General features: G+C 35.6%; 1 protein-coding gene across 1 annotated transcript; it reads right to left on the reverse strand.

Annotated features, from left to right (window-relative positions):
- Window positions 1-1,716: 1,716 nt before the first annotated feature.
- Window positions 1,717-27,059, reverse strand: lars1b (leucyl-tRNA synthetase 1b). The gene is made up of 32 exons (XM_058758518.1): window positions 26,925-27,059; window positions 26,183-26,304; window positions 26,012-26,099; window positions 25,845-25,925; window positions 25,216-25,353; window positions 24,907-25,068; window positions 24,676-24,788; window positions 23,994-24,057; window positions 23,837-23,904; window positions 23,481-23,706; window positions 23,112-23,199; window positions 22,586-22,662; window positions 22,375-22,428; window positions 21,516-21,656; window positions 21,211-21,288; window positions 20,113-20,198; window positions 19,820-19,885; window positions 19,613-19,695; window positions 19,116-19,254; window positions 15,875-16,087; window positions 13,685-13,742; window positions 13,166-13,229; window positions 12,755-12,938; window positions 11,832-11,922; window positions 11,456-11,596; window positions 10,719-10,859; window positions 7,754-7,864; window positions 7,264-7,374; window positions 4,798-4,902; window positions 4,211-4,306; window positions 2,667-2,799; window positions 1,717-2,475 (listed from the first exon to the last, which is right to left on the reverse strand). Exons 1-32 carry the CDS (start codon window positions 26,928-26,930, stop codon window positions 2,270-2,272), a joined length of 3,534 nt encoding a protein of 1,177 aa, XP_058614501.1. The 5' UTR covers window positions 26,931-27,059; the 3' UTR covers window positions 1,717-2,269.
- Between the last annotated feature and the right edge of the window lie 649 nt (window positions 27,060-27,708).

The following is a 27,708-nucleotide window of genomic DNA, read 5'->3' on the forward strand; positions in this document are numbered from 1 at the left end:
GTTCTATGGGATTCAGATCTGGACTCATTCCTGGCCATTTCAGAACTCTCCAGCGCTTTGTTTGTAACCATTTCTGAGTGCTTTTTGAAGTGTGTTTCGGGTCATTGTCCTGCTGGAAGACCCATGACCTCTGGTGGAGACGCAGCTTTCTGACACTGGCCACTACGTTGCGCCCCAAAATTCTTTGGTAATCATCAGATTCCATGATACCGTTCACACAGGCGAGGCATCCAGTGCCAGAAGCAGCAAAGCAACCCCAAAATATCTTTGAACCTCCACCATGTTTGACTTAAGGGACTGTGTTCTTTTCTTTGAAGGCCTCATTTCTTTTTCTGTAAACAGTGCCATGATGTCCTTTACCAAAAAGCTCTACTTTTGCCTTATCCGTCCACAGTATGTTCTCCCAGAAGGATTGTGGTTTTGTCACATAAGTTTTGGCAAACTCCAGTCTTGCTTTTGTATGCCTTTGTGTCAGCAGTGGTGTCCTCCTGGGTCTCCTACTATAGCGTCCCTTTTCATTCAGATGGCAACGGATAGTGCGAGCTGACACTGTTGTACCCTGTGTCTGCTGATCAGCTTGAATTTGTTTGGAAGTTGATCGGGGTTCTTTATCCACTGTTCGAACAATCCTTCATTGTAATTTTTCATTAATTTTGCTCTTCCGTCCACGTCCAGGGAGGTTAGCTACAGTGCCATGGGCTGTAAACCTCTTGATGATATTGCACACAGGGGACACAGCAACATTAAGATCTCTGGAGATGGACTTGTAGCCTTGAGATTGTCCATGTTTTTCCACATTTTTTTCTCTCAAATCCATAGACAACTCTTTACACTTCTTTCTTTTCTTCATGCTCCGTGTGACACACAACACAAAGGTTGAGTCTTTTGAAAACTTTTCTCCATTTTAACTGGTTGCAAGTGTGATTACTATATTGCCCACACCTGTTATTCTTTGACAAGGTGCCAATCATTTTGTCCAGTCCATTTTTGAGTTCTGTGTGAAACTTTATTAAGTTTGACTTTTCTTGTGCGTTGTTGCAGTGCAAACAAAAACCGTAAGCATGTGAATAGCAAAACATTTGCAATTGGAACAATTTCCTGAGAGAAGTGTTGCATTTTCTGACAGAATTGCAAGGGTGCCGATATTTTTGGCCATTAGATAGATAGAGAGATAGAGAGAGATAGAGAGAGATAGATAGATAGATAGATAGATAGATAGATAGACAGACTCACTCTCTGGACCAATACCAGTCCAGTTTCAAATGAAAACCAAAACCAATTATAAATATATAATTTCTTTGATGCAAAGATTAATTTTTAGTATCATTATTCCAGTGTTGCATGATCCTTCAGATATCATTCTAATATGCTGCTCAAGAAACATTTCTTCATATTTTTGGGGTTACTATTATATTTGATCAAAATAATGCATCCTTGCTGAATATAAGTATTAATTTCTTTAAAAAAAAAAAACACCTACCAGGTGTAATAATTTTGTTCATATAAATATAAACAATAAAAGTGTAATAGAGATTAATGAATGGCTAGCTATTTAATTCAAGTGATAGTTTATTATATCTAAATAAAACAGACTAATTTCAGTATGTGGCATTTTTCTTATTAATTATATCAGCACCAAGTAATGAGGATGAAAATGGCAGCAATTCTCGATAATGATCCAGACTGACATTTATGCAGTTAAAAAAAAAAAAAGGAAACAAATATAAATTTTACTTGCATCAATTTATTAAGTGTTCACTGAATACATAACATTTTACAGGGGGAAGTAAGGAAGAAAAAGCTTCCTTTTAAGGTTTTTCAGGCAAAAGATAACATCCTCAATTGGACTACTGTAGCTGTATGCAAACTATTTAAAACAGCGGACGGATTTAAAAAAAAAAAAAATTCAAATGAAAACCAATAGACTGGTATAAACATTATGAAAGTACATAAGTCAAATATCATATGTAGAGTCCACAAAATATGAATACTTCCAATGCCATGTATGTGTATGAATGTAGTATACAGTTCTCTTTTACTACTTAAAACTAGAAAATGGATATGAATATTTTATTGACGTTATACAGACACTGCAGACCCTTAAACAGAACACTTATCAAATGCAGAGAGGAGTTCACTAGATGCACAGAGACTAAATGCCAGCTACATTAAGCAGTCAGTAAAATCAATACTGTTTGCAGATGTATGTTATGATAATCATATGAGCAGAAAAAAGAAAAAGAAAAACTTTGTAACAAAGTCTCAGATATCACTGGACCAGGTATATTAAAGTGTCTCCGATGTCCATTTTCAGGCCGTTATCACTCATATGAACTTTGTTTTCTTGCAGGTTGATGTGGAAGACTGAACTGTTTGAGATGGGCATCTTACCCTCCTCTTCCTTCCCCAAAACTGGGATTCTCCGAGGTCCGAGGAGTGGGTCCTCAAAACGCATCAGCTTCACTTTGGATAAATCTACAAATTTTACAACAGCGTTATTTAAAAACGATGGCAACATTAGCATACAGTGGCATCAAAGGATTTGGATACTTCAGTTATACTTGCAAATGTGTTTTTAGCTGATTGCCTTGAATTAAATATCTTAACAGTTTTGTGAAAACCTTGTAAGTTTCAATTTTGCTAAAGTAAATGTAAGTAATCTTTACCCTTGATGCCTCTGTTGACGCGGGATAGTCTGCGGATGATGCTGTCTTTGTTATCTCCCTGTCGGATGTCAATCCTGGTGGAGAACAGACCGTTGGCTGGCTGAGGGTTCACCAGTGAGACTAACACTCCAGGCTACAGAAGAAAACAGAGGTCACAGCTGAAGAGGACATATTTATTGATGATACATCATTTAGATCATGAGACATGGTTTATGAGACACTTTCTGCCTCATATACAGGATTCCCCAAACCATTTGACCAATATATCTTCAGTGGTCTATGATTATTAGATTAATACAGATATAAAATGCAGATTTAAATTTGTCAAAAGCACAACCTATATAAGTATATAAGTTCAACAAGTATGCATTGATCATTGCAATTGATCAAACATTTCACATTGTTACAAAAAGTGCTATTTAAAATCAATTCTCAGTTTCTACAAATAAAAATAAAAAATAGCATAAACAACCAACACTGAAGACTGGAATAATGGCTGCTGAAAACTGAGCTTTGCCATCACAGGACGACGTTACTCGGGGGAGAAGAATGGTTGAGTAAATTATGTTATTTTTGTTTTCTTTGTGCAAAAAAAAAAAAAAGGATTCTCGTAGAGTCGCAAAACTGAAGTTGAGCCACTGATGTCACATGGACTGTTTTACCGATGTATTTACTACGTTTCTGGACCTGGGAACATTTCAGTTGTGTTGCTGTCTATGGAGGGTCAGATAGTTCTCCGATTTCATCAAAAACATCTTCGAGGTCTTACGAGATTGGAACGACATGAGGGTGAGTAATTCATGACAGAATTTTCATTTTGGGGTGAACTAACCCTTTAAAACAGAACACAATAGAATTTTCAGCATCATTACTCCAGTCTTCAGTGTCACATGATCCTTCAGAAATCATTCTAATATGCTGATTTGCTGCTCAAGAAACATTTCTGACTATTATCAATGCTGAAAACAGCAATAGAAACTTTGATACAATACCATTTTATTGCAAGGGAACATTGACTTGGTCAAAAGAGACAGGAAAGACATTTACAATGTTAAAAAATATTACTATTTCAAATAAATTGTGTATTTTTGACTTTCTATTAAATCAAAGAATACTGAAAAAAAAATAGATCATGGATTTCACAAAAAAAAAAAATTATTTATTTATTTAAGTCTTTATTTTATTCTATTAAATTTCCATGTCTTTCCAGATCTGGATATCACAATTTGAAAATTCTGTAATATTTCCAGTTTTTCTCTTTGGTTGTGGGAACACTGCATACCAAATCCTGTATAAAAACATGTTGTCATATTTCAAATATATTTCCAAAAGCCTAGCAATAATTCAGAAACATTTTATGTCTGAATGAACACATTACACTACACCTTATTGAGATGCATCCAAGAATCATTAGCGATGCACAGCGTGCTTCTAAAATTAGTCTGTCTCTAGCTACATGCAGCACAGGCCAGATCAACCATTAAAAAACAGAAATAATAGATGGTGCAGCAGCCATGATGGCCTCAGTGGGCTCTCATCATCACCTCAGATCTGAAGACACATAACGGTTTCCCAGGGCAACAGTCCTCCTTCAATTTGTCATCTGCTTCAGAGGCGAACGCAACGTCTATCTGATCCAACTGATGGAGGAGACGGAGAGGGAAGGAGGGTCAGAGAAAGAATGACACCGGTTATCATTTAGCTATTGACTGAAACAACTAACAATGAGATCAGACCAAGAGTCCGCTAATAATAGTGCTTTCAGCAACGCAGCTTGGTTATTAAAAAAGAAAAATGGCTAAAATGAGAGGGAAAAAAGAAACCTTTGCAATGCATTTTAGAGTAAAACAATATTCAAATGAAAATAATTGGCTTGTTTAGAAGGTGTTGCTTTATTTAATTTACTTGCATTAATTATTAAATTAATGCAAGTAAAATTATTTGAATGATTTTGCTTTATTGTGTACCGATGAGTCATGTACAATAAGACCAGGGACATTAATTAAGCCATACATGGTCAATTTCTATTTTATTTAAGTGTTACGAAAGTTAGGGTCTTTCTTGTTATCTGTCCTTTGGTTTTGTAGAACTGAACATTTAGTTTGCTTTTCATGTAGTTATGCGCTATTACCTCAAGTGAATTAGTCAAATAAACGATGTTCTCCAGTAGGACAGCACGCTCGTCAAACTCCAGCTCTAGATCCAGAACCCTGGGCCCGTTTTTCTCTAGGTTGTCCTGGAAACACACACAAGAGAGACACAGGACCAATTTAAATGCATATAAATGACACATTTCATTCAATAATGTTACTATGCAATACAACTAACATAAAAAATAAATATTTATTTATATAGTTTGCATTATTGAAATACAGTCTTCAGTGAGACAAAAATCAGAAACCATTTGAATATGCTGATTCATTAATTTTGAAAATAGTTGAGATGCTTAATATTTTTATAGAAATTTTGAACTGTGATTATTTATTTTTTTTTTTTCAGGAAAAAAAAGAGCAGTATTACTTTGACAAAATAAATCTTTTGTAATATTAAAACTGTTTTTGCTCCTTGCTGCATTTTTAATGTGTACATATATTATTGGTATATATACACAAATTATTGTGTTCATTAACATTTAACATTTAGTAAAACACAATTTATATACAGTTTTGTGTATATAGTGTTTACTTCACTTATTGCTTTTTTTTTACACAAATATATATAAATTTGCATACTGTGTTTAATATACATACAGCAGAAATAGTATGGTAGTATGCTACTGCAGTGCTGGGCAATGATTAATTGCATCCAAAATAAGATTAATCTAGATTAAAATGGCTCATTTGAATTCTGCCAAGTAGATAAGTAAACAACTAGCAGTCATCAAGAATTTAATATTGATAATAACATTGAAGACATTGTATGATTATTCCTTAAAGATAAGGTTTTAATAGTTTTAGTAGTAGTAGCCTTTTACGTTCTGCCCAATGTCTTCAAGTGAAACCGAACTTTTATTTTGACGGGTTGCCGTGAGGATAGTTTTTCTCAAATGAAACGCTCGAATGCTCATGAAGTGACTCTCAGAGCAGTTCTGGAGATGTTGTTCATGTATTTATGTCCTCATTTAGTGAGACGACAGACGTTAATATCGCCGCAAGCGTCACGCGGTCTTCTGTATGAGTGAACAAACCCGTGCGTCTGCGCCATACATTAACACAGAGACACACAGAAGTCATATTTAGATGGACGTTTTGCGGCTTAATATTTACAAATAGGAGTGGGAGTGTGCTCACTTGTGTGTGCGCCACGCTTGTTTGTGTGTGTGTGTGTGTGTGTGTGTGTGCGCGAACCGGGGCGGAACTCCGCTGTGCGCGCGATACAGAGAGCGCGACCATGTAACGTAGAGACAGAAATGACTTGCCGATTTCCATTGGGAAGCTTCTTAAAAATAAATTTTCCCTGAAGCAAACCCGGCGGCTTCATAGCTGCATCCATGTTAGCACGCATACACACAGGTTCGAAGACTTGATCTCGCCCCCTACAGTGCAATTCGGCTAGGTATACATCCGCGCTAAAATACCAAGGTGAAAGTCATAGCTTGCGTAGTATAGATCCAGCTCCCAACCCAACTTTGCGAATAGATTAACGGCGATATTTTTTTTTAATCGCCCGATAAGAGTCTCACGTTAACGCCGATAACGGCCCACCACTAATATATATATATATATATATATATATATATATATACACACACACACCGTATTGACCCAAATATAAGACGACCCCCCTTTTTCCAGATGTACCTTTTTGAAAACCAAATCTGTTTTTTTTTTTGTTTTTTTCCCCTCTCTGTAGAACACATTTTGTCAAATTATTTTCATATTGCATATTTTTCCTATTTTAATTTTTGTTTTGAAAGTATGGTAAATACTGGTAAAATGTACCAACAATCACATTTAAAAATATACACTTTTTGATATACCATAAAAATAAATAAAAAACAGGTATCCCATCTGAATTAGGACATTTAGGCTATCCATCTCATAGTAGTCTACCAAAATTGTATTATCAGTAGAAGTGAAATCTTATTGTAGTCTTCAAATCTGGGCACTGTCTTATGTTTTAAAATCACTTACAGAGGAAGTTTGGTCCCATCAGGCTAACATGACAGTCACGACTCATGCCGCTGTAAGCTTTTCTTTTTCTTTTGTTTTCACTCACGATCTTTACAACACACATTACATTACATATTTCATGGCACACTCGTTTTATGTGTTTTTGGTGCCACCTATTGTTGTGGGTGTATAACTGACATGTCAAAATCTAGGCCCTGAATATAAGACGACTGCGTTTTTTCAGATGTATTTCCAATAAAAAAAAAACATTGTCTTATATTCGGGTCAATACGGTATATATCTACACACACAGTATATACACACATATATTATATACACAAAAACTTTTATTTTGGATACGATTAATCGTTGCCCAGCACTATGCTATTGTGAACACAGTCTTTGTTGATGCTAGCCTTTGGCCATGCTCAGAAATCCAAGACCCAGTTTTTCAAAGATTGTACTGAAGGACCAAACTCTTCTACCTTTATCATGGCTACAAAGGGCATCACTCTCTTCATGTATTTCTTCAGCTCCGGCATGGCACCCAGCTCCATGGCGATGACCTTATTGTCAGGTAGAGCTCCATTGTTGCTCTAGAAATGACAATGGGAAAGAATTGCTGTTTGATTGACAGCCTATCAAAACTTAACCCTTAGAGAAATGAACCAATTGCTTTCGGTCATGAAAACTTTGTGTGTGTTGAAAAATTAACAGCAATTGAATTTGGACTCTATTGTTAATTTGAACCTTTAATATCATAGTAATGCATCAACCGACAGGTGTATTTTACAGCATTATTTGATAGAATGTTAAAAAATAAAATAAAATAAAATAATAATAAACAACAACAACATCAAAAAGAAATTGAAATCAACAAATCAATTTATGAAATCTGAGTCAAGCCCTATTAAATATGTGAAGATTGTCTCAGTTTGTACACTTTGATATGAGATATGAATAGGGTGTTTATACCTTGTAATGTTTGCCCAGCAGAGAGAGGGCGCTGTGCTGCCACGGCGGGTAGGTCTTTGCTACGTAGATGGTGCAGTGTGTGGGCTTAGCTGGTGGTTTGCTGTCTCCCTTCTGTGATAGACAAAAGAAAGCAAAACTTAAAACTAGAAATAAGATGGTATAAGTGCAGCAACATCATAAAGTATTATTTTTAATGTCAAGAATTCTATACACTAAACATTTGTTCTTAATAACATAAATGGGTTTATTTTAATATAAAGGGGTTGTGATATATGAATGTATTCATAATTATATATTATATCATTGTAATTATTAGTAACTCTAGCCCTATTTATCTTTTTTATACATAAGTTGGTAGTGATATTATTATTATTATTATAAATAATAATACATTTTTATAATTATTTTCAGATTTTATTTAAAAAACATTTTTTATTTTTTTTAAATTATTTTATATTGAGAATGTTCTCAAAAATATACTTTAAATCTATGAATGTAACTGCTATTAACCAATGATTTATTATTTGCCATTTTTACATAAATGGGTAGTCATATATTATTATTATTATATAAAATAAGTTTTCAAAAGTATTCTTTTTATACTCTCTATAAATTTAACTCTAGCCCTACTTTTATATCCAGTTTTATATTCTTATTTTTATATCCAGTTACCACCAGTACAGTTTCCTTCAGAGTCTAAAACCCTCTAAAACACATCAGCACAACAACTCCTTATTCAAAGCGACATCCATTACCACATGGTCCCAACAACAGGACTGAGAAAAGCCTCCCTCCTCGGAGCCTTGACTCATAACGCTTACATAAGGCTCAGCAAAGGTAGAAGCAGACTGTAGGGAAACCGTCCCATGTTAAAAGCGAGGGATAATGCACTACTCCTCTGTCAGGGGAGGTCTGGGACACTGCTGAACTCACTCTACATGACAGCTGTCAACTTGATTCATTCTTAATGTCAATTATGTTCGGGAGGGGTTGGGCAGCATGCTGGACTGCTGGGGTCTGGAGGTGCGAGATCTCTGACTAATAGCTTAATGTTACAAGGATTTTATGAATAATGCTACTAATTTCAAGTACAAACCCAACAGGTAGCTACCATAAAGTAACCTAACTGAAAATCTTCATAAATTACTCAAACTTTAATGTTGAGGTTGCAGGGTTGAGGTTTTGAACATCACATTTAACACTAGTTACTATGCAATCAATCCAAGAAATTAGCCACTGACCTTTCCTGAGTGCAAAGTTTGGCGAATTCTCACCACAGAGAATTATTATAAATATAGCTGCAAGCAGCAATTACAGTACCAAGCAAAGCAGTGGCAGATATTGCTGCGACTTGCGCATGCGATCGCATGCGATTAATTGCACAGCCCTAACCAGAAATATGATTTTAGAATAAACATTTCAACAGAAATGGGCAAACATAGCCAATTCTGGCCACTAGGAGGTGCAGTTCCTAAAGTTCAGAGGGAACCTAAAGACCGGACCTAATTGAGCATCTGTCAGCATAGTTTTTAAGGCCAATTCAACATGTTGAGATGACATCGATGCAGTCATGAGAGATTACTGTGATTGGCTGTTCAGTGAAAGCAAGCAAATGACGCCACTTATCAATGTCAATATTGCACTTTAGGGCTGGGCGATAAAATGATAACGATAATTATCGCGATATAATTACAAAAATGCTCTTCTCAATTTTACATCTTCATCTTATATTAGAATTCTAACGTGTATATCCGCAGTACTAGTTTTGGTTTCCCTTCTTGAATGATGAATAGAGACTACTGCCATCTGCTGGTACAGAGCGTTATTACTGCTCACGCAGGCCCAGAATGTGCATGCTAATTGCCAGTAGGCTGTAGCTTTTGTTTGTTCAAGCACAACTTTTTGGCCCAGACACAGAGGACATGAGGTGACAACACGGATTTCATCATTGCTAGTTCTTTGATGTTGGCTTGGTGTGCTGTAGCCTTAAGGAAACTTACCAAGTTTCACTGTAATATGCAAAGCTTTGCCAAAACAGTTTAATCTCCTGACAGGTTCCCTCAATGTCAACAAGCTGGTATGTTACATGTGAATTTGGTAAGGATCCCACGAACATCGCATGGTTAGTTTTATCCTGTTGTTATGAACATTCTACTCCGCATGGCCCATCAGAACTTAAGAGAACAGACACTTGACTTTCTTAATGACAAAATAAGAAAAAACAAGTCGACATCAAACAGAAGAAAAAAATTTAAAAATAAATACTTATTACATTGTGATGATAATGTATAGTGGGAACTCTAATGGTTTTAATTTCTAACAGAGTGATGAGGGTAGGGCTGGGAAAATAAATCGATGCATCGCGAATCGAGAAATGATTCAGCATCGATTCTTGGATTTCCCAAATGCATCGCGATTCTTTCTAGAGTCGATTCTAGCTTAGTTTTGAACAGCAGATGGCAATGCATGCTTTAGAAACAGCCTTACTCTGCTTGTTTCCAAATCCTTACACACACTTGAACCTAAAATAATAATTCATAAAATTTGAAAAGGTTGAAGCGAATTACAAGGGTGAAATTGCGGTGAAATTACATGACTCGATTCATGACACGCACAAGCGCTCTTCAGCATTCTTCTTCGTGAGCATTTGAGTGTGCTGATAAAAAAAATAGATTAGTGCGCCATCTGCTGTTAAAATCTAAGCTCAGAATCGATTCCAGAGAGAATCGCAATGCATTCGGAAGATCTCAGAATCGATCCACGAATCGATTCTGCATCGATTTATCGTCACAGTCCTAGATGAGAGAGGATGTATTTTTGTAGGCCAAAACCCAGAAACAAGGTAGCATTTTAGCACTTTTGTTCCATTTTCCTGAAGACAATGTTTTATTTTAAATTGGGTTTTTGGTCTGCCGATTAAATTTAGACATATTTCAAAATCCATAAAAGTGTGGTCAGTCCATACCTTGCCCTTGGCCGGTTGCATGTAAGCTTTCAGGCGAAGACGGAGGTCATGGGCAGTGTCCATCAGATACTGTGAGGACCGAATCAAGATCTCATCCACCGGACCAGCTGTAGGCCAGCGAGCCTTTATTATAGAACCGCTCTGTATGGAGAGAAAATAAATAGTGTGTTAACTGTGCAGCTCAGTTAAAGATTTGTTTAATTTCTGTTTCTACTACTTAAAAAAAAAAAAAAAGAAAACAAATAAATCCCTTAGTCAGTCAATTGTTATTAGCTGATTAAAGGAATATAATATTCGAGCATTGAAATTAAAATTTTAAAATTCAGTGGACAAAACATAATGCAAGAATAGATATACCACGGATGCAATTTAAGTCTAAATAAAGCTTTCACTTATTTTTAAACATTCCTTATTTATATTCTGGAAAAAAGAAATCCCCCAAAATAATAGTAATTAAAACTAGCTGTTAAAGATATTTTTCTTACTATAATTAATTGAATGTCAATTCACAATATTGTCAAAAGTGTGACATTGTTGCATGATTGTATCTGTTGCATACAGTTTAGGATTTGTGCCTTTGAAACAAACAACTGGAACACCAAGGTGTACAGTATGTGTGGAGAATGCCATTTACTATAGTTCCTCAATACTATGATTGGCTGTGAAATGTTATGGTTTAGGAGTAAGCAGGCAATTCCTTCGTGGAAACCTGTCCTTCAGTGTAGAGGGGGTCTCACCTTCCCCAGCAGGGACCAGGTGTGTTCACACAGGTGGGGGCAGATGGGAGCCAGCAGGAGTGTTTGGTTCTCGATAAACTGGAACACAAGATCCCTGTGCATGCCCTCGATGGCCAACTCCCTGTATTTATCCTTGGCGGCCTTCAAATAATCAAGAATTTGTTGTTAAACATAGCCTCGCTGCCATAGTTTATACTGCTGAAAATTTCCTGACATATCATGGAATAACACATGCAGTCTCTTGAAGTGGCGTGGTGTCTTATTGTTCTTTTTAATTAATATTACTAATGTAGATGTCCATGTGACTCCACCCCATGATTATTTAGCCAACGGATGTTGATGTGAAGGATGGTGAATGTAATTGTGTACGCATTACCTGGAACTCAAAGAAACCGCTCTTCAACGCCTCTTTGTACATCATTCTCTCAAAGTGCTGCTCTGTTTTAATGATGCTGGAATTCATTTCACTGCAGACAGACATAGATAATCAGGTGGAAATAAATAAATAGATAAAATATAAAGACCCTTTTACATATTAAAACTGTGCCTTAATTTAGCAGTCAAAAATTCTAAACAGTTAGGAATGAATGACTGAATGAACGAGCGACTGACTGACTGTTCTATATATACACACTACTGTTCCAAAAGTTTGCGGTCGGTAAGACTTTTTAAAAAATGTTTTTAAAAGAAGCTCACCAAGACTTTATTTAGTTAATAAAAAAACACAGTAAAAACTGTTTTTTAAGAGACGTTTTCTTTTTGACTATATTTTAAAATGCAATTTATTCCAGTGATGGCAAAGTTGAATTTTCAGCATCATTACTCCAGTCTTCAGTGTCACACGACCCTTCAGAAATCACTCTGATTTGCTGCTCAAGAAACATTTATTATTATTATCAATGTTGAAAACAATTGTGCTGCTTAATATTTTATAAAAACCATGATACATTTTTCAGGATTAATGGAAAGTTCAAAACAACAGCATTTGTGAGAAACATAAATCTTTTGTAAAATGATAAATGTCCTTACTGTTACTTTTGATTAATATGTCATTCTAAATGAAAGCATTGATTTCTTTCAGAAAAAAATAAAAAATAAAAATAATACAATTATTTTACTGAACCCAAACTTTTGAATGGTAGTGCACCTATTCCTATTTTATTTTCACTACTTAACAGTACACTTCTATTATTGTTATTATACCACAATATAATACATTCACTATATTACTGCATGGAAAGTGAATTTTACATGAATGCATTTTTTTTTTTTCACACTTCTGTCAGCACTTCGTGTTACCTAATAAATACTCTGTCATTAAACGTGTCCGCTGGTCCGGTCCTCAGGTTGTTCTGATTGACGATCATCTCTTTCACCCATTCCACCCATGTAAAGAGACGCAATATTCCTGCATCTGCCATGGCCTCGACAAAGTTAGCATCCTCCACTGTGTCTCCTGCATCAGCCAGAGCCAAACGCATACCTACAACACATACAGACAGGTTGGCATGTGTTTAATGAGGTTTATGGCATTTACATTCATAATTCTACATTACAGGTCACATAAAAAGACATATATATCTTCTTCGAGGGGATCACAAAGTTAGACTTTACATGCATAGGTATTAAACCTACTCCTTCTGCAGTAAGAGTCTGACCGCATGTAAAGTGTGTGGCCTTCAAATGAACCAGTATTTAGGAAGGACTTACCATCTGCTGAAAACTTGGCAATGGCTTGACTCAAAGTGAGAAAGTTGCCAGTGGATTTGGACATCTGGTGGGTATAAACACCTAATTAGACGACTGAAGAGGACCATCCACAACACCGTAAACGTTCGTAAACACCGAGGAACAAACTAAAACTATTTTGTTAATTGATATACCACTGAAAACAAACAAAAAAACTTTATATTTAGAAATGTTGCCTTGCCAACTAACTGAAATAAAATAAGTATAAGCACTAAAATGACTAAAACTGAAATAAAAAATAAAGGCAAAAATGCATTTAAAAAAACAAAAGCACATAACATTACTAAAACTTAAAACAAAAGCTGAAAATATAAAATAAAAGCTAAATCAAAATGTTAATAAATACTATAATAGTATGACGTTTTGTTAAGAGATTCTCAGAAATGTGGTCCTCACAATTACACTGGAGCACAATTTATGGTACTGTAGCTAAGGTTAGCACAAACTCAGTGTATGTCTTTCCTAACAAGAAAGACTCACCTTTTCAGAGTTTAGCAAAAGATGACCATTGGCACGTACTGCTTTTGGCCATTTGCCACTATCATGAAAAAAATAAAAATAAATAAAATAGCACAAAGCGTGAAAAAGTGTAGCAATGTAAATATCCATCAGGGTGACATTTAAATTAAACCGCTATATTACTACTAGAATATTACTTTCTCTTCCCTGGTTAATGTAAAAATATTGCATATCACCTTTAAATTAAGCAGTAATTAGTTGTGATATAGGAATTACAACAATAATAAAATGTAGGGGAAGCTGCTGATACACAGAAAAAAAATGTACTTTTATTGCAATACATTACTTTTTTTAATCAAAAATAAGTAAACTGCAGCATACCTGTCATTGGGCCACATGGCTACATGATTGTAGAGGTAATAGGAGAGGTGGTTTGGCACCAGATCTTTCCCTGATATTCTCACATCTACAGGGTACCAGAACTCAAACTCCCTCCTGAGCTTCTGCAGGTTTTCCTTTGGGATGTCCGTCTTTGGGAAAGGTACTGTTTTGAAGAAGATGTAATCCCACACCTCCCTCGTCATCTGCTCGGCTCTAACGGGAGGAAATGTGTTTTTCTGTATCAATTTTTTTGTGGATTACCTTTTTTATTCAAGTAACAATGAATATGTGTGGCAGCATGTTATTTTTGTTCTCAATTTGATTCACAGTGAGTCCGACACATTTTACGCAAGCTTTATCTTTCAGTTCTCAAACAATTTCTATTTTTACTCAATTTAATAGCATATTTTCCATGATATTTTTGCTGGATTCATCATCCGAACACTGTGGGGTTGTTAAATGCAAGCAGATATTAGGGTACAGGTACATGTAAATTTTACTTTAATTACTTGTTAAATTCTTTTTAAATTAAAGCTGCAGTCCGTAAATTGCCTCTTTGTCGCCATCTCTGGTTGAAAACCTGGAATTGCAGCTTTTTGCGGAATTATCTTCCTTGCGTGGGCTGTGCTCCGGTGCGGCTTCAGTGCGGATGAATCTCTTGGTTTGAGGTGAATGTGTGGCAGTCAGTCACCGCACCGGTGTGGATGTTTACTGTACTGCAATCACAGATTCTAGCCTACATCTTGAAATATATGACCCAAATAAGAATTTTCACTAGATATTGCTATCTGAAAAAGTAAGTAACAAGTCTGCCACGTTTGTTCTGACCAACTGTGACAAAAAGCATTACCATAAATCGCTCTACCAATGGTGATTTTAATCTAAAAATCGGTTTGCTCATAATCACATCAAACCGTGCAAATTATTATTATACTTTATTATCAAATTCTTAATGTTAACAACATCAGCATTGCGTGACTATAAGTATAGTGTATTAGCGTGTAGATTTCAATTTCTGTACAGTCTAATCTAATTATCACGCCATTCGAATTTCATATTAAGAAATTCTTTTAACCCAGAAAGCAAATTATGCTCCCTTCGAACTGGTTTTCTTTAAAATACAAATCTTGTGTAATCCCAGGCTATCTGTAATCAGAAGCATATTTAAAACTGGAATATCGTTTAATTTCATTCACATGTGTTTCATAAACACATAATATTTTCTGGATTACAATCCGCCATCAAAATGATAAATTTAATTATTCCAGCTGCTGTGAGAAAAGGCAATAAATGATCCTCGACCTGCAGCATCCTCACATGCGATAGCCTACTAGCCGGACTCAATCTTTATGTTTACAGGCGTGACGTAATGACGCAGTGCCATGCTCGAATTTCCTGTGAAAACCTACCCGTACTGCTCAAATTAGAAAACATTATTATAAGCTAACCGTTGTGAATCGGGCTAAAGTAAGGCGATAGTTCTGAACACTGGCTGGTTATGTACTTGCTCAAATATTGATTTTGGATCATTTTAACCAAAAAATAAAAATAAATAAAATAGCACAAAGCGTGAAAAAGTGTAGCAATGTAAATATCCATCAGGGTGACATTTAAATTAAACCGCTATATTACTACTAGAATATTACTTTCTCTTCCCTGGTTAATGTAAAAATATTGCATATCACCTTTAAATTAAGCAGTAATTAGTTGTGATATAGGAATTACAACAATAATAAAATGTAGGGGAAGCTGCTGATACACAGAAAAAAAATGTACTTTTATTGCAATACATTACTTTTTTTAATCAAAAATAAGTAAACTGCAGCATACCTGTCATTGGGCCACATGGCTACATGATTGTAGAGGTAATAGGAGAGGTGGTTTGGCACCAGATCTTTCCCTGATATTCTCACATCTACAGGGTACCAGAACTCAAACTCCCTCCTGAGCTTCTGCAGGTTTTCCTTTGGGATGTCCGTCTTTGGGAAAGGTACTGTTTTGAAGAAGATGTAATCCCACACCTCCCTCGTCATCTGCTCGGCTCTAACGGGAGGAAATGTGTTTTTCTGTATCAATTTTTTTGTGGATTACCTTTTTTATTCAAGTAACAATGAATATGTGTGGGAGCATGTTATTTTTGTTCTCAATTTGATTCACAGTGAGTCCGACACATTTTACGCAAGCTTTATCTTTCAGTTCTCAAACAATTTCTATTTTTACTCAATTTAATAGCATATTTTCCATGATATTTTTGCTGGATTCATCATCCGAACACTGTGGGGTTGTTAAATGCAAGCAGATATTAGGGTACAGGTACATGTAAATTTTACTTTAATTACTTGTTAAATTCTTTTTAAATTAAAGCTGCAGTCCGTAAATTGCCTCTTTGTCGCCATCTCTGGTTGAAAACCTGGAATTGCAGCTTTTTGCGGAATTATCTTCCTTGCGTGGGCTGTGCTCCGGTGCGGCTTCAGTGCGGATGAATCTCTTGGTTTGAGGTGAATGTGTGGCAGTCAGTCACCGCACCGGTGTGGATGTTTACTGTACTTCGCAATCACAGATTCTAGCCTACATCTTGAAATATATGACCCAAATAAGAATTTTCACTAGATATTGCTATCTGAAAAAGTAAGTAACAAGTCTGCCACGTTTGTTCTGACCAACTGTGACAAAAAGCATTACCATAAATCGCTCTACCAATGGTGATTTTAATCTAAAAATCGGTTTGCTCATAATCACATCAAACCGTGCAAATTATTATTATACTTTATTATCAAATTCTTAATGTTAACAACATCAGCATTGCGTGACTATAAGTATAGTGTATTAGCGTGTAGATTTCAATTTCTGTACAGTCTAATCTAATTATCACGCCATTCGAATTTCATATTAAGAAATTCTTTTAACCCAGAAAGCAAATTATGCTCCCTTCGAACTGGTTTTCTTTAAAATACAAATCTTGTGTAATCCCAGGCTATCTGTAATCAGAAGCATATTTAAAACTGGAATATCGTTTAATTTCATTCACATGTGTTTCATAAACACATAATATTTTCTGGATTACAATCCGCCATCAAAATGATAAATTTAATTATTCCAGCTGCTGTGAGAAAAGGCAATAAATGATCCTCGACCTGCAGCATCCTCACATGCGATAGCCTACTAGCCGGGACTCAATCTTTATGTTTACAGACGTGACGTAATGACGCAGTGCCATGCTCGAATTTCCTGTGAAAACCTACCCGTACTGCTCAAATTAGAAAACATTATTATAAGCTAACCGTTGTGAATCGGGCTAAAGTAAGGCGATAGTTCTGAACACTGGCTGGTTATGTACTTGCTCAAATATTGATTTTGGATCATTTTTAACCAAAAAAAATAAAAATAAAGTTACGGACTGCAGCTTTAAATATATTACCTATGTTATCTGTTCTAAAAATTAATACACAAAGTCCATTTGTAAAATTTACTTGTTAATTATTTTACTATATAGAGTCCTGCAGTGATGGTGCACAAAAATACGAGTAGGTGTTTTGTTCACAAATGAACAACTTTTAAATTTGAAAATTAAATATAATCAGCAGCAGAAAAAAGCTAAACATAGGCTATAAACTAACCGCACCACAGTCAAATGACTTCAACGTCACCACCATTAAGCATTTTCTAACTAGAATAATTTGCATGAGTATGACTATATACACAATGAGGGTATAAAAGTGGAATATATGAGTTTTCCTCTATGGTGTGATGCCGTTTAATGTCCCTGACAACCACAGTAGTCTCATTTAGCCACCTGCTAACAACCTCCTTTTTCAAGATAAGTAAAAGTTTTTAACAAGATGGTATTACTGGTGTATTTTATCATGTCAACAAAAAATAAAAATATCTGGAGCTCATGTTTACCACAGATGTTATTTCAGGCATTTAATCAAAAACACATTCAAAAAAACCTATTGACTTCAGAATGATGGATCCAGAAGTGCTAAAATGCTAATTTTTGGGTTTTGGCCTACAAAAATATGTCATCCCTGCAGCACTCCATTTAATCTTTAAAGTGATTCAGTGACTACCTGTCCCATGCTGGTGGTAAAATGCCAAGTGTTAAGCTGAATAAATGGGGAAAATGGGTATGATCTACATATAATATAAAGAAGTAGTGGTGGGCAATATACACAATTAACCCGGCAGAAATTTGTCAACGGTAGAGATTTTGGACTATTGTTTCTATCGCGGTTATACGCTCATGTGATATTGCTGTGCTATTACTTGTCATGGAAACTTTGAGTTTACACAAGTGATTTTAAGCCGCTGAAATGCAATCAGCAGCTAAATGAGGTGCTCACATGTGAAGACGCTGCTCATAGAGTGCGAGAGTATGGAACAGAGTTATCTTTGCCACTTTATAGACCTTGAATGGTTAAATACACAGACTTGTTGCAAAAAAGCAAACAGCTGAGAAAGAAAACATGTGTAACAGTATATTGGATCCGGGTAGCTCTTAAAGTGACAGCAGTCTAATATTCCTGCTGTCTGTCATCCATGTTAATCAAATAACAAAAGAGAGAAAATCTCTCACTGCTCTTGACTAAATCACTTTTGTAACTTTAATACAAATAAATAGTGAAGAATATGCAGTTTTTTAGCATACATTACTTAATACAATGTATGTAGCATTTCTTATTTATTTGTTCTACTATAGTTTATTTTTGTCCTATTTCTTGTAATTAGCTTCTTATTTAATCACTGATTGTTTACTTGTCTTCAATGAGCTTGGTTTTTTTTTTTTTTTTAATTTAGGCTTTTTTTTTTTTTTGGTAATATTGACAGATTGTGTGACAAGAATTACGAAATTTCTATGGTTTCAAATTTTGAATCATTTCAAAATCTTTTACATTTACATTCTCATGCCATTCCATTAATCACCTTTCCTCATTCTCCTGTTTAACTGATGTTCATCCTACAAACCTTGCATTACGTAAATTTGGTAATTAGAATTGTCTTGTTTATTCTATAATTCACATCGTTTTGCATTTTTTAACTGTCCTACTTTTTCTGGAAAAGAAAATAATACCTGATTCCCAGTGGCGAGGGTGCTTGTCCGTTGAGGACCCCTCCCTGGAGGAGATGTGCCACAGTGTAGTAAGCCATATAAATGGTAGAGTCCGACAGGGACTCAATGAGCCATTGTTCATCCCATGGCAACCGGGTTCCTATGGGAACCAAACACATAAAAGAAGTCCAAAATCAAAGGTTCTCTCTAAGGAATAGAATGAAAATTGCTGATGGTATCGCTGAGTGGTTTGGGGGCAAGGGAGGAGCGAGGAATAAGAGTATTACAAAAGAAATATAGATGGGCCTTGTCCTTACAAAACCACTTTGATTAAGATAAGCTTCACACAAAGGCGGCCATCTGAGGTGATTTCAAAAAGGATGTGTGCAAAGAAAACTTTGTGCAGTTTGCCTAACTATTACAAGCAATTTATTTCAAAAGAAAAATCCAACAGGATGCAGGAAAAGCTGGCAACAAAGCTTGTTAACTACAGTGACACATAGATAAGCCGGTCTTACCTAGACCATACGTTCTGGAGCAGGCATGTTCCTGAAGCCAAGCCAATGTTGCTTCAAAATTCTTCCTGGTTTCGTCACAGAACCTGAAGAGCAAATCAAACAGTCAGTATTCACGCATTCATACAGCCTCTCTAACAACAACGGTGCCACACAGCAACTTGACAATTTCCACTGTAATCTCCCAATGCCACAAAGTGTGAGACTTACGTCTCCAGAGCCTCCAGAACGCCTGTGGCTTGCTTTTTCCATTCCTCATTGCCATAATCCAGATACCTGACAGATAAAGAGCCCAGTCACTGTCTGACAAGTCAAATCGAGCAGGGACGCCTCAAGGCAAGTCACCACGACAAAAAAGGACTAAAATCCCACAAGATCACAGGGATAGGGCATGATTTGATTGGAGAAGAAGTGAATATACTACAAGATGGTAGTGGATGTTATCATGCGTTCTGAGATAAAATAGCATGTAGAATCTGTTTGAGAGTGTTTTCTGCACTGACCATTGATCACACAATGCCACAACACACTCGTCTGCAGACCGAGATAACACCTGCTTCTCCGGCTCCATGTAGATCATCGCCTCACCCTAACAAAAGAAATAAAAAAGGGTTAGACTTTTTTTTTTTTTTTTTGATACGTTATTAAAAAAAAAAATTAATTCGCAACTCATAATTTAATGTTCAAACCATACAAAGTCTACTGTAACATACATATATAAAACACAAACTTGTAAGGCCTCTAAATGATTAACAATCAAAAACTTGTACACAATCTACTTGTTCAGGAAGTTAAAGGGCTTTTAGTATCATTTTAAAAACATCCACCTTCAGGTTGTGATACAGATAGTGTCTTTTTCAAATCATTAATGAAATGTAGAAAAACAACTATTTTTACAGCAGTATTTTAAGATGAACATTTACCAGACTAAAGCAACTGAGGTTTACTTGAAAAATCATGTTAAAATATGAGTATCAAATAGATCAGGCTTTAGAGGAATATTTACTTGTATGTTCATCTCACAAATCAATCATTGTTGCATTGCATTATATTTTTTGCCCCCACATTAAAATCTACAGAGCTTTGATTAAAAAACAAACCAAAAACAAGCATTTAAAAAAACCATCTTGCAAAGATATTATTGGGAGATGTAGCGTGACAACTAAAAATTGAGAAAATGGTTTTACCAATATATTTTCCTATCCTTAAGCATTTTTCCTTAATCGGATATCAGGTTTGTAATACTGAACTGTAAATGGATTGCAAATATATATTTTTTAAATTCTGTTAACATTTACTATTTATTTCATTATTAATCATCATTTATGTACTTCTACGTCTGTGGAAATTAATTTGCTATCTCAGCAATTGATTGCAATGCTACAATCAGAATATCATCTTATTTTTGGCCATATACACATCAACAACTGCACCAAATTAAATATTTCAGCTCAGTTTGGGCCCCTGAATAAAACTGGGGTGGTTTTTTTCCCTTGAGTATGAGTTCCATATCGTCTTATAATATGGGCCATCTAAACTGTTCCATTTAAAACAAGTTCTGACTATTATTACATGTCATTTATTACATATGGTCCACCAACCTTCTCCATCATCATCTTCTGAATGGGCTTCTTAACATCCTGGACCTTCTGTCCCTTGAAACCCTCCACTAACATGATCTTGCAAAACAAAGTTCAGTAAAGTTGTTCAGATCTTCACATGTAGGAATAAGCTGTCATTTAGCAGATATCTAAAGCAAACACACAGTACTCTAACCACCAACGTGAGGTGATCTAAAACAAGCATATGTCATGGAGTGCCCCTATATGCATTCATCTATGGTACTACTGTATATTAAGGAAGAAAATGATGAATTGAAGTGATGTTTGTGTTCAGATTGTCTTACCCCCTCATAAAAGCCCTTGAGGTAGACCTTCTCTTTGGCCTCAGCCAGTTTCTCTCTGTCATTCTGGCTTTGGATCTTTAGTTCATCACAAACCAAAGGAGCCGACAGGTTCCCATAACCTGGAATCTCAATGATGGGTACCTGGTAGAACAGAAAACCATAAGCCACTTCAGACACACAGAATCTAGGATGTTTGGAAAAATAACTCAATCCATGAAGTAATCTGACAAGCATAGCGAGGCAAATGGCCTTTTTTTATAAAGTTGCAAACCCAGACTTGTTAGCTATGAAGATAAAAAAACAATTATAGCCACTTTCTTGAAACATCTTGGCAACCGATGTTTTCTAATCTGACGGCAACATTAATAATTTTAATAACAAGCCATTTGAAATTAACTTTACTGATTTGTTTGCTACTTTCCCAACAATGCATCATTTAAAAAAAAAAGTAATTCTTAAACTAATTTTAAATAATTCAAAAAAAAAAAAAAAAATGAATGATTACATTTAGACAAAAGTTAATAGACTCCCTTGTGATTTATGTTCTCCAATTGAAAACAGACTTTGTTAATTTATTTTGCGTACTGTTCATTTTAATGTTGTTGTTGTTGTGCAAGAATGCTATGTTTTTATTTATTAGTCAGAAAAATCACATATTACATTTACAATTAAATTTTCCCCAAACTGTGCAACACTACTCAACAGTATGGAAGTACTGCAGTACATGTATTGTCAATATATATTTTAACATAACATATAAATACTTTTTATTATTAAACGCAGCCCTGGAACTGTCAAACCGCCACTGGACTTTTCTCATAGTTAAGCTTTGGATAAGGGCTTTAAAAATACTTCTTACCGGCTCAAATGGTAGAACCATATAATCTTGAATTCCATACTTCTCTCTCAAAGCCTAAAAAAAATAAAAAACATGTTCAGGCATTTTTGCAACAGAAACATTCACCTTATCTGAACTACAGTTATTTCTCTGGGAATTTCCCTCATTGAAGGAACTCAAACAAAATCGAATCAAAAAAAGAAAATGAAACACCACAAAACAAATACAACACCTGTTTCTTTCTAATGTCCCTCAGAGCAGCGATATCATCGGGAGCATCTGACGGAACACTGGTGACAACTCCAGTTCCTGTCATGACAAATTAGATTTCAACAAACTCCATAATAAGGTAACTTACTTTAAATGCTCCACCTCACATTTTTTTCAAAAACAACATTTTTCCCACAATCAGACAACCAGTGATCGATAATGAAATTTCTGACATTTCAATTTGGGGATGGCCCTTTCAGGATGAAACCAGGAGCCCAGGGTATAAGAAAAAGAATAACTGACAAATCACATTAGGTGAGATGCAGTTTGTGTTTGGAGTAATGTGGTCCGTGCAGCCTGAGGGAACATCCATTATGGACATTTCCATATTCCATTTCTCCTAGCTTCACTGTGCTCCGCAATGAGTAACACCGCTTTCACTTCGGCTATTAAAACCATGCGGCATTGCCCTGCGGCCTGTTCAGAGATGCATCTTGTCTGTGCAGGGGTAATGTGATGCGACGATACTGTGGGCTGGTGTCAGGTACCTTTGTCTTCTTTAATGGTGAGCATTGGCAGGGCATAAATGGTCTTGTATGAGGTGAGGGGGGCGCTCAAAGCGCAGCCGAGGATGTCCTGAAAAAATGGGAGAGGGAGTGAATCTGTAAATGAGCAGTCAGCGTGCATAAACTTGATTCAGTTTGTGAATTATATTGTGTAATTTCACAAAAAGTACTGAGAATACTTTAGTACAGCATGCATTGCCAAGATTAAAATTATGATCTTTTTTGTAGTTAACATTCCTTTTTTTTTTTTTAAAGTTGAGTGAATGTTATAAAAATGTTACATTTCACCTCCATATGAATGAATGAATGAATAAATAAATACACAAACATAAGGTTAAAAAAGACACCAACCTGGCCCATGATGTTCATGATGACAGGAACCACTCCATTCTCTTTGGTAAAGCCCTGGAAGGACATATTCCTGGCTGACCGCTGCGTGCTGATGAACAGGTCACCGCTGGCCGTCTCAAATATAATGTACTTCATATCTGGCCGAATCCAGCAATTCGTCTGACCAAACATGGTTTCAGGCCTCAGAGTCGCAGCCACCAGAAAAATGTTCTTGCCTTTAAGGCCACTGTAAACATTTACAAAACAAAAACCTTCTTTAAATAAGAGTTCAAACAAAATGACTTACAAACACCATGTTTTTGGTACCATAGTCAGAGCATGACAATTATTCATTGTCATATTATTATAGATTGTACCTCAATTTTGCTGAGTAAGGTTCCACAATCTTCATCTTAATCAGGGTGTACTCTTGGGGACCAACTCCCTGCGACACAGAACATTACTAAAGATACAAACAACTATCTTATTTTACAGCAATTTTAAAGGAATTTCTTGATTAAAAACGGTGCCCACCTCTCCTGTCTGTCTGTCATGGTCCATGCAGGGCTGACCATCTTTGGGAGAGTAAATGGTGTATCTGTAAGAGCAAGAAAGGTTTAATTTTAAAACTAAACATTTCAGAATTTAAAAATAAAACAATGATAACAAAAAAATGCGATACATAAAGTTAAAATTATTAAATAAATAAAACAAAATACAGTTAATATATAAAGTTAAACATTTATATTTCATGATCACGTTTAAGTAGATATGTCTGAGAAGTGTAAAATACTTTAAAAAAATAAATAAATAAATAAAATAAAATCATAAGGTTTTAAAATGGTCTATTTTAAAGTAATTTTGTGCAGACACCATTAACCAAGGCTGATAATTAATTAACTGATCAACAGTAATATGAATGGAAACTTTCAACTCAATATAAGTTTGTAAATTCTTACAATAAATTAAAATATAGCACAACTAACAGAGAATGTTCACCTAACGTTAGTATTTGGTTCCTGTTTGGTTATTTTTTGTAATTTTTTTTTTTTGAGACAACCTAAAAATAACTTGCATAGAACAGCTAATTTTAGTTTTTGATAATAATGTGTACCGTGCACAAACTTTGCTTTTCTCTGACGAAGTCTTACATTTCTGCAAAGATTATTAAACTTCGATTAATATGTAAAAATTTATTTCAATATTGTTACCACACCTTTTCCCAAACTTGATCTTTTTTCTCTCTTTCAGAGTGATGTACTGCCACCTCACAAAAGAGTCGTAGAAAGGGTTTACATCGGTCGTGATGAAGGAACGCCGCCAATCAGCCTAAAACATTAGTGTGAAAAACTTCATTTACAGACACAAATGTCAAATCATGTTGCTTTAAATGGCAAACTACAAAGAAACATCCAGAACTACTAATGTCCAGGTGAACTTTCACTACCTTCAGGCCCATTTTCTTCAGGTCTTCTACAGCAAGCGGAGGGAAATAATCCAGCCAATGTTCAGCTTCAGCAAACTTCACGATTTCTTCGTCCCGCAGCCCCAGAGATTTCATGATGTCCCACTGGAACTTGGAGCTTCCAGACTTTGCTGCAGCTTTGCTCTGCCAATGATATCACATTCAAACAAGTGCACATTATTAGCTTTAATTATTATGTGTTAATACGCCGTTCACAGCTCTTGGATCAACCTTTGTGGGGATTCAGTCCTACAACATTTAGGTTATTATTTCCTCATAGCGCACATTTACCTTCTTGCCCTTTGACTTTTCCTTGAAGATGACCTCATCGGTGATCTTCTTCTGCTCTTCCTCCTCTTCATCTTCCTCAGGGAATTGCGGCGGGTTTCCATACAGCTCCATTTCTCTCTTCAGCTTGTCTGCACATGCCTGTTAAGGTCATTGCACACTGAGTCCGAAATTTTCGTGTGCGTTTTTCCATTTTTTTTCGTATTCCTCATCCCATGGGCGTCGAAACCATTGTATGTGGGTGGGACAGGACCCACCCACTTCTGAAGACCAATGATATTGGACCCATCCCACTTTTCAGAGCGCCGTCATTTTATTATGACGGACGAAAGTTTCGGAGGCAGTGTGCAAACGTGATTGACACAACGTGAGGTCGTAAATCTCGGACGAAATCTCTGTTTCAGTGTGCAATGACCTTTACACACTGCCTCTGAAACTTTCGTCCGTCATAAAAAAATTCGGATCAGGTTGGATTTTTTGCGTTTTCGCATCCATAGCATGCATTTTGATAGGAAAGGATGATGAATATGAAAAAAAAAAACAGAATAACGTACACAACCTTTACACATAAAACATATTTGTTGATGACAAACGTGTACAGATCTGAGATGCAGAACTTTTAATCTACTCACTTTGATGGGCATCCCAGTGCAATGAAGTCCAAATGGGAAAAGACAATGCTTTCCTTTCATCCTCTGGTAACCTACTGCAAACTACAGGACATTGGAGATTATAATTGAGTCATAAATGCTATGGAATTTCATCTTGGATATCTTCTTTAATTTGATTTCGGACTCACCTCACACTTCGACAGGCAGAACGTATGTCCAAGGTGAAGTCTCCCATTCATGTATGGGTAAGGAAACGTAATAAAATACTTGTTCTTACTGGGTAAACAGATAAGAATACATAATTAGTCATGAATATAATAATATGTAAACCTTCGGAAAACATATAAACACAGGCTCACTTTGTACTTTCTCCAATGGTGGTAGGAGCATCAATCTCAAAAATCTTTTCCTGCTCCCATTTCTGTTGAACCTCCTCCTCAATCCTCCTCAAGAAGTCAAGTTTTGCTGTTCCTTTGCGTTCCTGGAATGACACATAACACCAGATTAAAACACTAGATCAGTTAATTAAACTTGCGTATACAAAATATTAAATAAGCACAATTTCATTATTATATTACCATACTACATATTGGGTATATTAGATATTTGTACACTAAAATTATATGTAATTAGTTAACAACTTTAATTCATATTTTAATGCACATCTAGTGATCTGTTCAGTGTCATAGTTTATGTTTATTAACAAAACTTCCAGCTACCAAAATGGTGCATTTGCTAAACTACATACTGGTACTTGTGTCTAGATCAGAACATCAGTTTCACTGATTGACAGCTGTCAACTCCATTCATATTACTCTGCCAACTTCATCAAACTTGCAAGAAAGTTACAACGTTATTGAGATCGCTCACTGTGTGGATCGAACGGTTGTTACTATTTTTCGTTCAGGACTCAAAGAACATAAGGGTAACTGAACAAGGGACACATTCGCATGAAGCTAGCTGCTAAAGATAAGCCATGCTGCTCAATGGACAGGTTTATTTTCATTTTTTGTTGTTTGAGATCATGAAGCATGCAATATTCTAAACCGCATGAAGTAAAGAGTGAAACCATTAAAACGGCTTAGCATAAATGAAATTTACCGTCATTCTGATCTATTCGCTGTAACTTCAGCAGGATTTGTTGAAGAGTAAAAACCCACGCGCACTCTGCTGATGACACCGTAGGAAACGTCGCCGCCGGATGACGCTTTGTATCATGGGTAATGGAGTTCGTAGGGCCACAGTACTACATATCTCTCTCTCTCTCTCTCGTTAAGTATTTTTTATTACCATTTTGCAAGTAACATTTGACATCGGAAAACATACTGTTAAAGCATTTTGACCATTGGACTTAACAGTGAGTAAAAACAATCAACATATACATACAGCCAGGGATTTAGAGAAAAGAAAAAAAATGATTTAAAAATAAATGAAAGTAAAATAATTAATAATAATAATATAAAGTTTAAAAAAAAGTATTAATAATAATAATACATGTTTTACATTTCGTTTTGACTCAACTGAGGGGATTGAGGGGAAAATCATCTAAACCTTGAATCTCTATTTACAGATGGCTCAATAATTCAAAATCTGATATGTTTTAACTGCTTATTTGTTTCTTTTTAATTTACATAGGAAATCAGCTAAACTTATATGTGTATCTATGCACATATCTATGCAGATATGTATATTTATGCACAGTACAGTCCACTTCCTGTGTAACTGATCACTTGTAGAAGTCATAGCGCAACTATCCTCAAAAAGCTACAATAATAATAATTTTAATTTGCCATATTGTTGTTGTTGGGGTGTGTAGTTTTTTTTTGTTGTTTGTTTTTCTTCTTCTTCTTCTTCTCAGAAATATTACGAACATCCAAACGTAAAC

Source organism: Onychostoma macrolepis, chromosome 21, assembly GCF_012432095.1.
Source record: "Onychostoma macrolepis isolate SWU-2019 chromosome 21, ASM1243209v1, whole genome shotgun sequence".
In the NCBI taxonomy this organism is placed as follows: Eukaryota; Metazoa; Chordata; class Actinopteri; order Cypriniformes; family Cyprinidae; genus Onychostoma; species Onychostoma macrolepis.

Coding starts and splice junctions, on each gene's coding strand:
- lars1b (XM_058758518.1), bottom strand. Junction 13,743..15,874: donor GCCATGTGGCCCAATGACAG/GTATGCTGCAGT, acceptor TTTTCATGATAG/TGGCAAATGGCCAAAAGCAG. Junction 10,860..11,455: donor CCTGGTCCCTGCTGGGGAAG/GTGAGACCCCCT, acceptor CTCTCCATACAG/AGCGGTTCTATAATAAAGGC.